General features: G+C 48.9%; 1 protein-coding gene across 3 annotated transcripts in view; it reads right to left on the bottom strand.

Moving 5' to 3' along the window:
• Window positions 1–18125, bottom strand: part of MRNIP (MRN complex interacting protein) — a 348104-nt gene that overhangs the window by 98953 nt on the left and 231026 nt on the right. For all 3 annotated transcript variants that reach the window (XM_085617754.1, XM_085617753.1, XM_085617752.1), the window contains exon 5: window positions 11996–12150. In XM_085617754.1, coding sequence (XP_085473880.1) covers window positions 11996–12150 — 155 coding nt within the window. The remainder of the gene's footprint in view (window positions 1–11995; window positions 12151–18125) is intronic.

Here is an 18125-nt window from a genome sequence, read left to right as displayed (position 1 = left end):
ATAACGGAATCTGGTCGGGGATGACCGATGAGACAGGAGGGCGTCTCTGGAGGAGCACGATATTTCTTATCAATACGAGGGAGGACCGCAGGTACAGAAGCAGGTGTTTTCATAATTTTTAACCCCTCATTCCAAATAAAATCGATGATGGGAATTGCTCTGGTAATTTTCCTTTGCTCCTCTTTAAAGTCATGGAGGAAACAATCCGTATACTCCACAGTGACTGGTAATTGAAACCTGACTGCTGCACGCTGCATTAAATTGTGAAAGCCACCTATATCCTCTGGAGGAGAATCCGATGGTTGTGGAATAGGTGGAGAAGGCATGGGAATAATGTAATCATCCCAAGGATCCAGATTGGTGTCTTTATCTGGTACTTCACCCTCTTCGATATCTTCCTCATCAGTGGAAATGGTATCATGGTGCGATTGTGTACCCGAACCAGCAGGGTGAATCGGCGAATTTGGCATGTCCGTGTGCGACTCTTCCGTCGGTTGTATATTAGGAAGAGGTTGTGTGAGAAGTTGGCCTGATGTATGATGTCACTAGTTATAGTGTACACCTTATATCAGTCCAAATACCCTTATGGTGATTGGTTGTAAAGTCAACCTTATAGACCAGCTATCCTAGTGGTAGCATGGACAAGAGCAGTCTTAGGCTAAACTCTGAATGGCATGTGAAGCCAGCTGTGATACCATATATAATCCCTTGAATACCAAATGAAAGGACACCACAACAGATATATATATAAAATAAAGTGTATTTATTCTAAGCAAACCCTCAGCACTCTTTATGAGTTTAGAGGTAAGTACAACACAGTCTTATTAATGCATACAGTAAGTCACACAGGTAAGTAATACAGTTAGGCCCTGGGGGCCACGCAAACCATATACTAAGTAAGTGGTATAAGAACCACTGTCACAGAAATAGAATAGGCCTAGGCCTAGGGAATCGCTGGGGCTACACTACACTAGCGTTAGTTAGGAAGTGGGAGGCCCACGGGATTCGTGTGCAGAGTGGAAACACTCACGCGTAATGCGTAAAAGTCAATAGCAATGTTACAGTTTAGAAATAGATAGATTTAGGACACTTCCGGAGTAGCTAGGAAGTTGAGACTTGAAAACTAGACACTAGGATAGTCACTATCCTGATGAGCACCGGAGTACCCAAGTTACCTAGCCCACAGGCTGCGGGTGCATAGGGGTGAAGATGCGTCGTTTTCGTCGTCGACTCCTATGGATGCCTGAAGAAAGATGCTGACAGGCAGTCAGGGGAGAGTGTCCGGTGGATCCCAAGGCTGGGATCAAGAAGAGAAGAAACCTGCAAGCAGAAGGGACAGAGTCAAGGTCACTAGCCAGTGACCACGTGGAACCAGGAAGGAACCAGGCGATGTCGTGAAGAGTTGCAGGTGAAGGTGAAGCTTGTCGCTGCAGCCAGGAGGACCAGGAAGCGTCGAGGACGACCAGGACCAGGAGGCGAGCTGTCCCACGAAGGCTCTTGCTGTCGGCGGCGTCGAAGTTGGACTAGGACTCACCAAGCCTTGGCAAGCGGAACCCACGAAGAACAAGGGACTTGCTTCTGGTGCAGACCAGGAAGGTCTGGGGGACTTCTTCTTTGCAGAGAAGCGGGAGCCAGTCTGGAGGAGCCAAACCAGCGCAGAAGATTTCAGGGAGCGTCGTCACAGAGGCCACTAGCCAGCGGGCAAGCAACCGGACAGACGCGGCAAGCAGGAAAATGCTGAAGGGCCCCACGCAGGACTCGTGGAGTGTGGGGGGCTGATCTTCGGTGCAGATGGTGCTTGGGGTTGGGGCTTCTCAATCCCCGGTGCACAACTTCGAGGGTACCTCAGAAGCTGCGCTGTAAGTTACTAGCCACTTTTCCCAGGTAGCCGGTCCCACGTCGCTCGTCGCCTCCACGGATCTCAGCTCTGCTGCAGATGTGGATGAGGGTCGGAGAAGTCTGGAAGTCAAGGCTCTGGTCGGGCTCTGCAGTCGGTTCCTCGTAGAACGGTCGCAAAGCAAAGGGTAGTCTCTTGATGGTGCCTGTTTGCACAGGGTAGCCACTCCTTGGCTACAATGGAGATTCTTCAGTCTTCTTCTTTCGTCGAATGTCGAAGGTCCAGAGTTTCTGTTCAAGTTTGCAGGTTCAGGATAATCTAAAGTCTTGAGGCCCAACTCCCACTCTTATACTAATCTGGGGGGCTGGGATACCTGCTAGGTCACGCCTTATGGGTGGGACCTGGGAGGGGGTGGTTACACCCACTTCCCTTTGTCCAGTTTCGCGCCAGAGCTGGGGCTGGAGTGCCCCAGCGCCGGTTTGAACTGGACTATGCAAGGAACACCTTGTGTGCCCCAGGCATGTCTCATTCCTTTCAGCCCACCCTGCCCCAATACACTAAAGGCTGTCTGGGGAGGTGCTAGCACCTCCCCAAGCAGGAAACCTATTGTCCAGGCCTCCCTGGCTGGGATCACTCCCAGCTGCAGGAGGTCAGACTTGTGTCGTGGCAGCAGCATCCATTTTGTGATGCTGAGGCTTTGGTCAGAGGCTAACAGTTGAAGTATGATTTTAACATGTCTTTCCCTCTAGAAGGGGGGAATAATATTCTCATGTCCAGAAATGGCATGGGGGTATTATTCCCGAGTGTTAGACACCTTACACGACATGTTTTGATAAAGCCAAACCATAGTTACCATAACCGTCTAAGATTATAAGGCACTTTAAGAGTATATGGTAGGCTATATCATAGAAAAGCTATAAGGACAAGGTTCCGAAAGCTGCAGACAGGCTCAGCTCATGCTAGAGCCCCATCTCACATGTTACCAAGCACTCTGCCTCCAGGATTGTCAAGGCCTGCCATAGGAGTGACTGATAGGTACACATGTGTCTATATGTAAGTTAGGTATAGGAATACTACACCTAAGCAAGGGGTGATTACACGACCTTGCCCCAGCTGAGTGATCAGCCAGTTGTGTCAAAATGGAAGGCCAGGCCAGGGGTGGCACAATACATGCTGCAGCCCCTGGTAGGCCTAGGGTACACCTATGCCCTGGGTACCTAGGGTACACTGTACAGGGGCCAATAAGGTGATCCTATCCAAATGGGTTATGCACCTAAAGTACATAGTATTAATTTAGAGAGAGAACAGCAGGGCTGTGGGTCTGATTAGCAGGCCCACAGCCACATCTAAGTCGAAAACCAGTAAAGCAAAAGCAAAACGTGGGGGTGAACATAGAAAGCAGACCCTACTCTCCTACAGGTTGTTGTGGAGGAAAGCGTTGGCGGTAATCCGCCAGCATGGCCTGAAGGTCCTGAATCAGTGTAGGCGGGAGATGACTTGATTCTCTACGATCCCAATCCCTTGAGGGATGCCTGTAAACTAGTGCAGCAAGGCCTTCCTGGTAAGCATGCTCATGGTAGTCATCCTCCTCATCCATCTCCTGACACTTAATATGCAACTCCGAGGGGTGCCTAGCTATCCCGAAAGGACCCTCATCATCATCCTCTTCATAATCATCCCCTTCCGTATATGAGTCCAGGATATGCGAAGGCAGCAAAGGAGAAATATTGCTGTAATCCTGTTTATGAAAAGTTCTTAGCTGAATATGCGTGTACGCAATAGGCGTAACCTGGGTAGTTGGAATCGCTTTAAGGAAACCTCCCGTCGACGGGCTTCCACTCATAGACGGACTTGTTGTCTTTTGAGGCGTCGACGGGATTGTCATCGTCGTCGACGGGAGCGTCATCGTCGACGAGGTCTTCGCCGTCGACGGGATCGTCATCGTCGACGAGGTCTTCGCCGTCGACGGAACTGTCGTCGTCGTCGACGGGGTCTTCGCCGTCGACGGGATCGTCATCGTCGACGAAATAGTCGCCGTCGACGGGGTCGTCGTCGTCGACGAGGTCTTCGCCGTCGACGAGGTCTTCGTCGTCGACGGGGTCTTCGTCGTCGACGGGGTCTTTGTCGTCGACGGGGTCTTTGTCGTCGACGGGGTCTTCGTCGTCGTCGACGTGATTTTCGTCGTCGACGGGGTTGTCGTCGACGGGGTTTGTCGTCGTCGATGTTGTCATCGACGATGCTGACAAAACTTCCTTTAAGCTCGACGTCGACGCAATTGTCGACGGAGTCTTAGACGCCCTAGGAGACATGATAGGTGACGATATCGAAGTAGTGGAGACTGTAGCCGTGGACAGAGGAGCCGCAGAAGTCACAGAGATAGTATAAGATGATCCCACTGACAGTCTTAACCTGAGATTTACTCACGGTTTTTGTAGTTGAAGACTTCTTGGATCTGTCAGAGTCTTGTGACTTCTGTGAATGGTCAGAAGTTACATGAGAGGCCTTATGATGTTTTCTCCCTTCACTGGAAGAACTATCAATTGATCTAGCTCTCTTGCTAGATGTCGAGGCCCTGTCATCCTCCTCAGCCGAGGAAGATTTCAACCATAACAAAACTCTTGTCTCTCTGTCCCTTAAGGTCTTAGGAGGGAAAGTCCGGCAAATTCTACAGTCCTTAGCAACATGCTTAGGATGTAGACAATAAATACACTCCTCATGCTGGTCGTCTACATGGACCCTCTTCTTATCACAGGTCCTGCAGGGTCTAAACAAAGCTTTTTTCTCAGACATGACTGAAGAAAAGAAGAAACTGAGTAGGCACTCAGGGAGACTCCCTTCCACACGACGTGCGGTGAAAATCTGAGGAGAGCTGGCTCTGCTGAGAGGGTTCTAGAAGGGTGCTGATGTCTGATTGGTTGCTACCAATTCTTGGGTTATTTTACATAACAAGGTAGATAGGCTTCTAAGATATAGGCCTTAGGGCCTTTTCTCTTTGGGCCTACTACTACTACTACTACTACTAATTATTTTTTGGCACTACTTTTTTTATCTACCGAGACTCCCGCCTCGGCGACGGGGAATGATTCAGGCATGTGAATCTATGAAAGATACCCCAATACTGGATAATGTGGAAATATGCGTCCTGCAAGTCCAGCGCTACCGTCCAGTCTCCAGGGCAGAGCGAGCATTTGGAGTTTCTCTTTCTTCAAGAAGAGTTTAAGAAGGCGCAGATCGAGGATAAGACGAAGTCCTCTGTCCTTTTTTGGCACAAGAAAGTAGCGGCAACAACAACCATTAGCTACTTCTGATGCAGGCATTTTCTCTATGGCTCCACTACTTGACGGAGCAACGAGAGATGGTCCTCCGTCAGCCGATCTTAAGTAGGTGGCGTGGGTGGCATGTGTAGTGTAATAATCATAATGGGGACGATCTGAAGAGCTAAGAAGTTTGATGTCACTGACCGGCAGTGGGGCAGGTGATGGTGTATCCTGCCTCCCACTGGATGCTCATAATGGTTGGAGGGCAAACTAAAAACGTTTAGAGGCAAGCAGCTGCTGGGGTTGATAATAGACTGACTCGACCACTGGCCGCATGCCCCACATAGTCTGTGGTACCTGCACCCTCAGCCACAAAAAGGCTGGGAAGCCTGTTGGCCGTGGTTGCTGGGAAGGTATGGGCACGGTTTGAGTCCCCTTCCATGACCACGATAGGGGTAGATTGGGGTTGGCGAGGGGCTGTAGACAAGCCCAAGTGCCTGGCTGTAGCTTTGCTATCCTTAATCCGCCTTCTTTCCTAATAGGCGAGAGCCACCGAATGGCATGTCCATGAGGGAAGACTAGAGATCCCCTGAAAAAAACTTTTTTCTCAGCCAGGTGTGGCTTCTCAGGGCCACTGACTAAGAAAGCGCTCTGTCCAGCGAGTTGGTTCGCGTTGAGTCCACACCATTTGGTGTACTCTGCTGCATCTCGCCCATCACTAACCTGATAGAGTACGGCTCAAGCCTCCTCCGAGACCATGGGCAACACTTGTGCAACCGAGCCCCGTATCGTATGAGAATAACAGCCCAAGAGGCACACTGTGTTCACCAACCGCAGTGTTAGGCTGGTGGTAGAGAACATTCTCTAACCCAAGTTACCCAGCCTCTTGGGACTCCCTATCCAGTGGAGTGGTAGTGGAACGAACCGGGGTTAATCCTGGAGGTTGAGAGCGGACCCACCAAGCTCTCCAGGATAGGGTGCTGGTTGTAAAAATAGGGAACCCCATGAGAAAATCGTCCTGGTCACAGGAGCCCTTGTGCTGAGCTTGGACCAGGCACCAAGCAGGACATCTGTAAGGGCTTCAATGAAGGGGAGAAGGGGAGACTTCCGGCTGAAGCACCTCAATCAAGAAGTTTATCTTGACTGCCACAGTGGGCAACTGAAGGTCCAAGACTTCAGTCGCCCTATGTACCACCATGGCAAAAGAGGCACCCTCCTCCGTAGCCCTGGGGGCCACGACTGGCCAGTGTCGGGTGAGGTATCTAACCCACTGTCCTGTGGCAGTTCCGCATGCCAGTGGTCCTGTTCTTCTTCAGGAAGCAGGTGATCATAAGTGTCCATGGACCCCTCCCTTTCGTCTCCTTCTCCAGGTCTGTCAAATAAGGCACTGGCTCCCCCTGGGAAACACTGACCCAGTCGGCGCCTGAGTAGAGCACCATTGCTCCGTGTGGTAGTCGGGAATAACAGAGACAGTACAGTCTAGGGGCGTTAGAAGTGCCGGGACCGTCGGAACTGGAGTAATTGACGAGGATGGTCTCAATATCACACACAGCTCCGATATGGATCCAGCAAGGGATCTGTGGGGCATGCCTGGTGCAGAGGACAAACCCAGATGCATGGATTCATTTGGGGCTCCTACTGAGCCCATGGGGCCCGAAGGCACTCCAGAGGGGCACGACTGCCCAAATAGGAGCCACATGGCCTCAAAACTCTGAGCTGTTTCGCCGGAAAAAATACAGTGCAGCGCGGAGCAGACCTAGGTTCAGGTTCCAGAAAACTATCAGAGCCTGTAGTGTCGACGCCCTCCACGTCTCATCAGAAGACTTCGATGGACACAGCGAAGTAAAAGACCTCTTCAACTTGTTTGACTTTATGCCTGTGGGACTTACCCGACTTCCCGAATGACTTGGAATTTGACAACAAACGGCAATACGGGCTCCACAAACAGTCTCGGACCTTCGTCTTGCGAGACTATTGTCGTCGGTTTGCTACCGAAGAGAGACAAACCATGTGCGCGCACGGACAGGCGATGTGCACGCGCATGGCGTCTCCTCTCTGCAAGCAGATAAGAAAAGTGTTCACGAAGGGCTGGCGTTACACAGCGCGCGCATTGCTCACTTTCACTTCCTGTCCCCCAGTCGGCTCCACGGAGACAGCTTGTCTGTCTCCAAAGACGTTATGTTCTTTTCATTTTCGTCTGTCGTTTGCCTCGTCACTCTTAGCTGTCAACTGATATATCACGCTATCTGGCATTAATTTGGTGAGATCTGTCCCCTGTCACTAGAACAGCTTGTCAACAATAAACATACTGTGTCTCTGGTGCTTTTTCTCGTTGCTTCCCGCTGTCTCCCTGTCCCAACGCTGGCCTCTGCTGGAGCGAGCCTTCCAAGTGACTTAGATAGATGCAATATTAAGGCTTTTTGCCCCATGCTCCTCTGTGCACAGTTTTTTGGCTCACACATCCCCAGCAGGCTTCAGCTCCTGTTGCAGGCAGTGCCTTGATATGTCACTGTTTATGGCTGATCGTCTCACTACTCGTCATGGCAGAGGCATCTGATTTGGTGACTATTTCATATGCATACTCCATCAGTCTTGTAGGCTAGAAGGTGGCTTTGGTTGGTGGCAGCGGCTTGCACTTGTTCATAAAGCAGAAACTCATTGTATACTGACAGCATTTGACAGGGGTTCATTAAGGTGTCATGTACCAAACGTACTGGACTGGTACCTTTGTTCAATATCTCGATTCGTGGACAGCTTGCACCAGATGCTGTCTCTTAGTGCCTGAATACAAGGTGGCCGGATTGCAGAGATAACTTGTGGCTGGAAATAATGTTTCTGGCCAGTATCCCTGCACATAAACCCATATATCGCGAGTGTTTGGGTAATAAATACCACGTGGAACTACCGGGTTCAAATCTGCCTGTAGGGTCTCCATTCTGGGGACAAATGTGCTTACTTCAACTGCTCTGAGAATCTGAGGTGGGGATGGTGTAAGGACAGTACAGGGCCTGTATGCTGGCAGTGGTGAGCGTTCCTTGGTGCCCTGTAACATGGAAGGAGGGTGGGGGTCAGGCGGGGGCCAGGAGCCGAGGCCAGATTGTGCTTGCAGCCTAACCCTCGTGTGATTTTACCGGCAAGTAAAATTAGTTCCGGTGTTGTCACACCTGGGAAACCCGGATAAAGGTTATAATTGGGTGGAAGTTAACGGTTTTGTAACGCCCTGAACGTCCCAGGATCGTTTAACAGACACGATAATGAGGACGCAACCACTTGTGAAGGGTTAGTTATTTTAATGAAGGCAAAACAATACAACGAATAAACAAAAGTTATAGTCACTGGAATACTCCAGGCTAAGTACGTTACCAGCCCACAGCACGGATGGTCCTAACCGTCCTCTGCATATACGCCGATCCCGGCGTATGCCAACAGAGGGCAGAAATGAAATGGCCGACAATGCCAATCGGTAGGCTGTGAGGGGCACGACGAGTGTTGGGGAGAATCGAGGAGTCAGGGAAACACCCAGCCGGGGTCTCTACCTGAAGGGAGCAGCCGCTCAACCTCTTCCTCAGACTGCACCGGGACGCGGAGTCACCTCCTGGTGATGCGTCACCGATACCCCAATCAAAAGCAAGAAGACTGAACCGAGAGCAGCCGCTCGATCGATCCTGTGGACTTCCGAGTCTGTAACGCGGCAAACACCTCCTGGTGTGCGTTACAGCTGGCAGTCCCTGTATCTCTGGTCGGGCTGGGAGTTACGACTCCAACCAGCAAAAGCGCCACTGCGCTTTGACTCAGCCGAGTCAAAAAGCGAAGCTCAATGGTTGACCGGTAGAGCTTCCGGGTCCTTCACAGGTGACGATGGGGCAAGACACGGCCCAGGGAGTAACGACTCGACCTACCTCCGTTCTTGCCTCACTGGAGCACCACTCCGGAACACTGCTCTTCACGAAGCAGGTACGTCGGTGTAAACACAATATCCGACAGCCTTGTACCTCCCGGTTCCTCCCTTTATAGGGCGTGTTTTCCTTGAGTTATGTAACAGCTCTCCTGTTTACATAAGGGCGTGTTTTCCCTTGAGTTATGTAACAGCTCTCCTGTTTACATAAGGGCGTGTTTTCCCTTGAGTTATGTAACAGCTCTCCTGTTTACATAAGGGCGTGTTTTCCTTGAGTTATGTAACAGCTCTCCTGTTTACATAACCTCTCAACCGCTAAGCATCCTGGGAGATGTAGTCCGTTTACGCTGGTTACCGTTTTCCTCCCCTCGCATGACAGGAATTCTTGACAGGTATCCCACCCAGGCATACTGCCCCTTCCAATTTATCATTCGGGCACAAGTGTGTGCTTCCGAACATTAGTCCTGATTTTCAGTGGACACTGGGTGCTTGTCTTGCTTTTTCAAACGTTCGTGGTTTTATCCCTATGTCCCACATTCAGTATGAATGTGGGGGGCTGGAAATCTGACTGTAGCTATTGAGTGAAAATGACTTGCTCTATAACCCTGTGATTTCTCCTCAGTGTAAGTTATGGCAATGATGCCGTCCGTGTGTATTTTCGCATATGGCCCCAATGGCATCACCAACCTTTATGTCGATAGATGTCCTTGTATATGAAGGGCATTGCACATCTGTGTATTGGATGCTCATATCCACATTGGTGGCAACTGATGTGCGTTGTTGTGTACGAGTTGGAGTGAAGGACTGCAAGGTCTCCTCGGCAGCCATAGACTGACCCGAATCATTAGCACGGTGAGGAACCATGCCACGCCCCCAAGACACCACATCCTCTCCGGCTTCGACACTCTCCTCTCCCTCTTTCAGGAAGTTCCTGTACCCCTGCCGTCACTATCTGCTCAACTGTGAAGCCTACCCTCTCTGTCCCTATTTTTAACCATCTGTAATTTCGATGGATTATGCAACCCCCCACCCCCCCCCCGTTCCTTCACCCGCTCCACTACCCATACATACCTATCCCTGCCCCCGTCTTCAAATCACTCTCTCCACTCCCTTTACCTTCCTTCCATGGCCGTTTCTACCATTAGGCAAGACTAAGCAGCTGCCTAGGGCGGCAAAAGGGGGAATTTTTTAAAATTTGAAATCTAACAGCTAAAAAATGGAGCAAATTAGGGAAGAGGGGGAGGGGGCGGCATTTTTCAATTCTCGTCTAGGGTGGCAAAACACCTAGAAACGGCCCTGCTTCCTCCCTTCTCCATCCCTCTGTCACCCCGTCACTCTACCTCATTTCTTCACCATATTACCCTTTTCCTTTCCACCCATCAACTTTCTTGCCTTCAATATCTTCCTCTAACCATAGTGCCAATATCGGCAACAGTTATCACAAAACACATAAGTACATAAATAAAACACACAACACTGAATGTAAGTGGAGAAATATTGCTGCAGGTTTATTAGCATAAGCAATATGCAAACATGGTGGGTTATCTTACGGGCGATCCCAGGGCAGGCCAGCCCCTATGCCGCCTGCCCGTCTGATAAGCCTAGAGTCACCATGGCAACGCCAATTGGTGTATACCAAATGTTGGGATTTCACAATTTCTCAGAGCCATACCATGTCTCTGGTAATGGTTTACCGAGAGCGGCCCCTATCAATAGGCTCGCATCATTCTGAGCAAGGCAAGAGAACAGGCGCAAGGACAGATGGATAGGGACAGAAAAGGCGCAAGCCCAGCCTCCGTACCCCCAGATAGAAGTCTGGACAAGCCAGGAATAGGGCCAGTCACAGGGCTCTTTATTCCTAACTGGAACATAAGCAATTGGTGAGCCATTGAGGGAACCGTGGACGGGCCGAGGGCTCAAGGCGCAATCTTCGATTCTGTCAAGGACTGGAACATAGCACCGGTGACACGAGAAGAGACAGAATCTCAGACAGTACCAATAACAGGGCCAGAGAGAGAGGGCCAGAGAGAGAGGACCAGCGAAAGGCTCAAGGCCAGGGACTGTGTCAGGACAGACCCCAAACAAGCATTGGCATAGCCAATAGGTCTCGCTTTTGGGACCTTAAAAGCTGTTAGCCATGCAACACATTATCCTGGGTGCTGTGCCAACCTAACGAAAGACAAATGTAGTTAAAATGTAAATCAAACACAGACATTTTATTGCTTTACACACACATTTAGCATGTATTCCGCATGGTTAATAAGGGAAGCTTTAGAACATAATTCCAATACATCATGAAGCCACATAAACCATGCTTAGCCCATTGCAACTGCAAAAACCACTTCAATTTGCCCAGCACATTACCATTCCATTAGCGTGGCACGAGTGCTTTATGAGCAAGTATCAAGGTATGCAGTTCTTGACGCCGCTTTACACAACCATGCTCACACAATTCCAACAAGCATTTGCAATGCAATAGGTCTCGCATTTAAGCGAGTTTGAGCTATTGGCATTGTAAATGGCAATGCATTTTATTTATGTTTTGGTTTTTAAAACATAAATAAAAGGCATTGACATTTATAATGCCAATAGCTTAAACTCGCGTAAATGTGAGACCTATTGCATTGCAAATACTTGTTCTTTCAGATTCCAGGATATAGTATAGTATAAGCGGCGCGCTCTCCAATCCGGACCCTAGGCTGCTGAAGTGCTTGCTGCAATGATAATCTGGGTATATAGGTGAGGCTAAAGTAAGGCATTTGATAAAGCACAAATTGCTACCCCCTTTAACCTTTGGTTTTCATAAGAAAACAGTGCCTCACCTTTATATAAATATGATAGCCCCCTGCAGCTTACCACACCTTGTCCTAAAACATCCCAGAAATTCTGTAAACAGTACTAGGTGACCCGGACACCCAAAGAAATAAGACGAGAAAAACTTATCCAGAGAAAATAAGTACTTATCCAAGCCAGATGCAGAATGTGTAGGCTGTTCTTATTGTCTACCTGCGTGCTCGGACTGCCTTCCTCCTGAATTCACACAGTTGCTTCCGGTCCGTGGTATATGCACTTTCTTCTCCCTCGTCCTCTGCTGTACATAATACTTCAGTGCTTTCCTGCACATACTTCTCCCAACGGTTGACGGAGGGATTCATCTCATCCTAAAATACATGAAAACATACATGGGTGGTCAATTCATGCTGTTTAGTAAATGACAATAAGTGATGCATGCGAGTTGACACTCATATCTGCCGGACAATTCACCCTTGCACATTTATCGCATCTTCAACTACCTGCAGCACGAGATTCAGACTGTAATCCTTCACAGCAACTGGGCTCCCAAGACGACCGAGTAGATATAGGTGCAGTCAGGGTCATCTGAACCGATGGTTCGCCATCTGGTACCGCCTACAAGCAGACAACCTAAATATGCTCCTTTCTGGTTGAAACACACAGATGCACTGCATTTATAAATGAGAAGGTTTTTTTCTTAAAACGTTTTTCAAACCTAGGGGGTTTAAGGTACTTCTCAGTGCTGTCTGTGGAGTACGCTAATCACTGGTATAACACTTGAAGCACTAGGTCCAAGAAAGTGGGAGATCCAAGAGTAGTGAATCTGAAATGATTTAATCCTAACCTATAGACGAGTGGGAAATTAAAGTCCTACAGCAAGCTTTTAGTGCGCACATGATGAAGGAACAATCTAACATCTGTACGCTCTGCACCTGAGCTCTTGGTGTAACATGGTTTACAAAGATTACCAAAGCTCTTCGTCTCCCTTGAAATTAATAAGGTAGAGTTTGGGTAAGGCTATACAGAGTTATTTCAAGAAGTAACAAAACCTTCCAGAGTCGGAAAATTAATAAGCTTTAGGTCATTCTGTTATGTGTATTTGTTCAGCGCACAATTTAACTGAGAGTATCCTGGAGCTGAAGCAGCAGCTGTATGCGCCGAGCCAGGGCCTGGGGTAGGGGGGAAGAGTCAGGTCTTCAATTTCTTGCAGAGGGGTGCTTATAGGAGGCCAGCTGAGCAGGTGCCTGGTAGGAATGTGGAAATGTAAGCAGTTGTTTAAGTACGTGGGGCCAATTTTGTGTGAGAAGAGTTCGAGGAGTGATCTTTGTGAATTGGGATCCCGTGGAGCTCTTTGAGGGGCAAGGTGACTCCAAATGGAGGTTGAGCCTGGCTGCTGAGTTTTGTTTGTTCTGAAGTCTTGCGGTTAGCAGAGCGTTGATTCCAGCATTGTGTGAATTGCAGTAGTCCAGCTTACAGGGCTTGGGTGACGGTTCAGTAAGTGTTGGTGGGGATCCATTTGAAGATCTTCTTGATCATCTTGTGTGTGTGGAAGCAGGAGACAGAGACTGCGTTAATGGTCATGGTGAGTTGGTTGCGGGTGATTATGCCGAGGTTTTATTTGCGTGGATTGCTGGAACGTTCAGCAGGCTAAAGATTACTACTTCAGTCTCTGTTTTGATCGTGAGGCAATATGTTTGCATCCATCTGGCAACTTCAGTCATGAAGGCGGAGAAATTGGTTCAGTTGTTTCACGCTTTGCTCGAGAAGCAAGAGTATGAGCTGGGTGCTGTCACCATACGATATGAAGTGGATTTTGTATGCATGGGTGAGGCTGGCGAGTGGGGTCAAGGAGGTGTTGAACAGGGTGGGACTATGTGAGGATGCTAGTGGAACTCCGCATATGAGATTGACGGCATCTGAGCTGAAGGGAAGCAGACTGACCGGCTGGGCACAACCATTAAGGAAAAAGCAAATCTAGCAAAGTGTGGTTCCCTGGAAGCCATCTTCATGCAGTCGTTGGATAAGAATGGGGTGGGAGAAGGTGCTGAAGGCTGCGATTAGGTCCAGTAGGATAAAGGATGCAGTGTGACCTCTGGCCAGATATCGTCCTTGGTGGCGAGGAAGGCAGTCTCTGTACTGTGGTTAGGCTTGAATCAGGATTGAGTGGGGTTGAGGAGGTCGTGGTCGTTGAGGTGGGTGGATGGCTAGACGTTTATCATCGTTTCCATGACTTTGTCAGGTAGGGTAGTAGGGAGAGGCTGGTAGTTGAGGGTTCTGGAGGAGGGGGTGTACTTGCCGTGTTTCCAAGCATCCAGGTAATGCGATGTGATGATTGAGGTAATCTGGATCGGGGCTGAGCTGATGAGGTCCACTCTTTTGATAAAAATGTGGTGAGGGCAGGAGTCCAAGGGTGTTCTGGAGTCTATGTACCGCATGGCCAGTGCGGTTTCTTGAGTGGGGATAGTGGGTGAAGTGGTCAGGACGGTCGTTTGGGTGTTGGTTAAGATAGGCAGGAGGGCTACTAGGGCGGTGATCTTGTTGCTGAAGAATAGGGACAACTTGATGTAGAGGTCCTGAGAGGTACTCAGGTGCACCTGGACCTGCTGATGTAGTGGTGAAGTCTTTCACTATGGTAAAGAGATCCTTGGCGTTCTTGGTGCTGCTCTTGATGTGGTCGGTGAACACAGAACATTTGGTGGGTCTGATTGACTAATGATGGCCTCTGAGTGCGGATTTGTAGGCACTTGTCAGTGTCATCTTGACTTTTGTCCCCATCTGCGTTCAAGTTGCTTGCAATAGCCTTTGGTGAGCTTGAACACTTCCATATACCAGCTTGCTTGCAGTCTAGTTCTCGTGGCTTTTTTGGCATTGGGGGGGGAGCCAGGGTGTCTTCGCAGGCACTGATCCACGCATTGAAGTTGGAGATGGATTCAGGGAGGTTATGTCGAGGGAGATGTCGTAAGAATTTGCAAGAGCAGGATGCTTCTGAGATCTTGTTCCAGTCCCAGTATCATGATATGGCCATAGGGTTTCTGCGGTGGTGTGGGGGCGGGTATGCTGAAGTTGATGATGGCATGGTCAGACCAGTTGATCAGTGTCTAATGTGATGTCACTGAAGCTGGTAAAGATGGTGTCTAGCAAGTGCCTGGCAGATTGTTAGGCAGTCCACTCACTGGGTGAGAGAGGTTGTACAAGTCTTCAACAAGGTTGATCATTTTGGGATTAGGATAGGAGGGGACAGGGTGTGGGGGGGAGACAAAGTCCTCGATGGTGCTGGCGAAGTTGGCGCGTAGTCTGGGGTGGGACATGGGGGGAGGGGGCAGTAGACAAGGGTGAATCTCAGGGTGTGTTTGGCAGTAATGAGGAGTTTGAAGGTCAACTTTTCCATGTTCCTGGTGCTGCTTTCTGAAGTAGTGAAGCATTGGATGGATTGTTTGAAGAGGACAGCGATTCCGCCCTTTTTAGGGCTCGCGCCTGCATTGCAGTGCGCAGCACTGCTCGCGCAGCAGCGAGAGCCCTTTTGTATGGGGTTTTGAAAGCTGACCACACGCTAGTGCGTGTGATCAGCTTTCGCCGTCAGGCATCGGCTTTCGCGTTGTTTTTTTAAAAATTAAAGTCACGCGATTGGGCAAAGGCGGGCGCCTGTCCCGCCTTTGTAACGCCCATTCCCGACGGTGGCTAGCACGCGCAGCAGCTCGCGTTCGCCTCGCTGCCGCGCTTCCTCCCCCCGCTCCAATGTGGTGCGCACGCACCACTGGTTTGTTCTCGTGGCGCGCGCACCACCTGCGGGCTTGTTAATAAAGTGCTGTAAACCACAGAGGTTTAATTACTAACTCAGGATGCGGTTTGATCTCATTTAAGCCCTGGAGCTATACAGATGTGTTTTGTTTTCCCTGGTGACATAATTTGGTTCTTGGGGCGGTGTGGAGTGTGCTCCAATCTATGAGTCGGGATAGAGTCATTTGTATTCAAAGCTTGGTTGGTACCTTGGAGGCATACACCGGAAAGTTTGAAAAACGTCTGTTGGTGATAGATTGGACTTCTTACCTGATTCCTTCGATGAATGACCTTGTGCGTTTGGGGAAGCGTGAAACCGGTTTGGGGTGCACTGGAGTATACACAGCCTATGTCAGTGGCCTTCAACTCTCGTGTCTCAATAAATAGCCGCAAGAGTCTGCCAGATTGCAATAAACAGCCTCAACAAATCGTTGTTGCCAAAAGAAAGGGAGCACCCAAACTGTAAAATGACATTTTGCAGGATGCTTTAAAAATCCATACATGGAAGCTGATTTTTGTCCCTCTGCTTTACTTCTATTGCAGGTGCTCTAGAAGTGGTTTACTTAAATACAGAGTATGTTATAGTAATTGAAGACAAGCTGTTGAGACAAATTTGTTCTGGTCCTTCCAAATGGAACCGTCCTTTACAATCTTCACCTACATTAGACTAGGACCTTGGCCGGTAGGTCATGCCACCTGCGGCGCTTATGTCATAGGCCCCACTGTTGATCATTTGTGAGTTCTTATAGAACCGGTTGGTTACAGCACTTTTTTTAAGTCGGGAAGTAATGGAATTCATAAACAGACCCTCCTCACGCGGACAGCCAGCAAGCTCGTAAAACAAGCATTTCCAATGCAATAGGTCTCGCATTTACGCAACTGTAAGCTATTGGCGTTGTAAATGAGAATGCCTTTTATTTACGTTTAAAAAAATAAAAGGCATTGTTATTTCAATCAATCATTAATCTTTATTTCGACTTCATAAAGTCATAAAAGAAGAACATTAGAAATAAAACCAAACACTACAATTATTATACATCATTAAAAATTGTTGGTGAGAAGTTATAGCATCTACAAGAATATTGACCAGGAAGCAGGAGATCATGTAATACAGTTAAATTTCATTTTGTCAAGAAAGTTCTTCTAATAATCCATACAGCAGCTAAATACTTGCTAACAGCAAATACAGTTAAAGGAGATAAGTCCGTTTTCAACAGTCGGAAGGCATCCAAATGGTGCCTAAAACCCCAGTTTCTGCAGATGGGAATAATCCACTTTTTTCTTGATTTCGTGTAGAATGGACAAAAAAACAGTACATGAGTTTCATTTTCTAGCTCATCATTACATGCAGGACAATTTTTAGGAGAGGATGGATGCCAGCTGCTAGTAAGAGCTCTTATTGGCAATGCATTGTGTCTCCATTGAAGGAATAGTTTCCTAAGGGTAATGGGGTTAATGTCGTCCAGGACTGTCTCAAGCTTGTAGTAGTCCTTCATGGTTACGAAAGTAGTTGTGAGGTTTCAGGTTCCAAGGCGCCTACCTAGCGTCCCAGGACTACAAGTCCCAACAACCCTAGAACCAGGAAGTGGGAGGCTACATAAGGCCGTCACACACGTCAGGAGGCGTGCGTTATTTTGAATTCCTAGAAGCACCCTGTTCGTTGGTTGGAGCTCGGCTTCACAGCGATGCAGGCACGGAACAGCGCATCCGAAGGAAAAAACATCCGAGTACTCTTCCCCGTCCCTCGTAGCTTGGCGACCAGGCGGGGAGAGTAACTACAGGCCTCCAAGTCATCGGAAGAGAAAGAAGGTGAGAGAATCGTATCTCGGCTGAGGTACAGAGGGAGCGCCCTCCTAGCGGATCTCAAGACTCGTCTTTCCGAGGACCGAAACCCATTAAGGAAACACAGCCGCGCCTGTTAGTATCTCAGCAGGGCGGTGTGTAGCTACGGGGGGGGGGGGTGGGGGGGGGGGAGAAAATATCACTGGTTATTACGCACGACGGTGCGAGTTGTTGCAGGACCTAAATTTTAGGCTCACGAGACTTGGCATATCCAATAGCAAGAGCACATGCAGGACAAACGGCTAATCGGAGCCTTCATAGCGTGTTGATATCCCAGGGGAAGGAGCGCTACCACGTAGGAACTCCCGGCGGCGTGTCTACACCGTGGAAGCCGAACACCCCGGGAACAGGCTTATGACTATACCCTTCTAGGGAAGAAGGGAGTGAGGCAATTTGGAGAGACCAATTGTAGGAATACTAGGGATCTGGTGTTCAGGCAAACGGAGTAGCATTAAATCTAACGAGACCCCATAGGAGTCTACTGTATAGAACTGGTTGGATGGTTCTTCTTATAGCGAGACCGACAGAGAGTAGACTGTATTATACATGTATGGTGGTGCTTATTTGTTAGCGAGACTACCAGAGAGTAGACTGTGAATTACAGGTGTAGTGGCACTTGCGATAGCGAGACTAACAGAGAGTAGACTGTTGGTATATATTGTTTGGTTTTTATATGTTTTCTCGTTTCAGGATCAATTCCCTGCTGACCCTTCCCCTTTCCCTG

The sequence above is a fragment of the Triturus cristatus genome, chromosome 7, assembly GCF_964204655.1.
Source record: "Triturus cristatus chromosome 7, aTriCri1.1, whole genome shotgun sequence".
Lineage (NCBI taxonomy): Eukaryota > Metazoa > Chordata > Amphibia > Caudata > Salamandridae > Triturus > Triturus cristatus.
The sequence above is the reverse complement of the archived record's forward strand: the minus strand, read 5'-3'. Positions and strand labels throughout refer to the sequence as shown.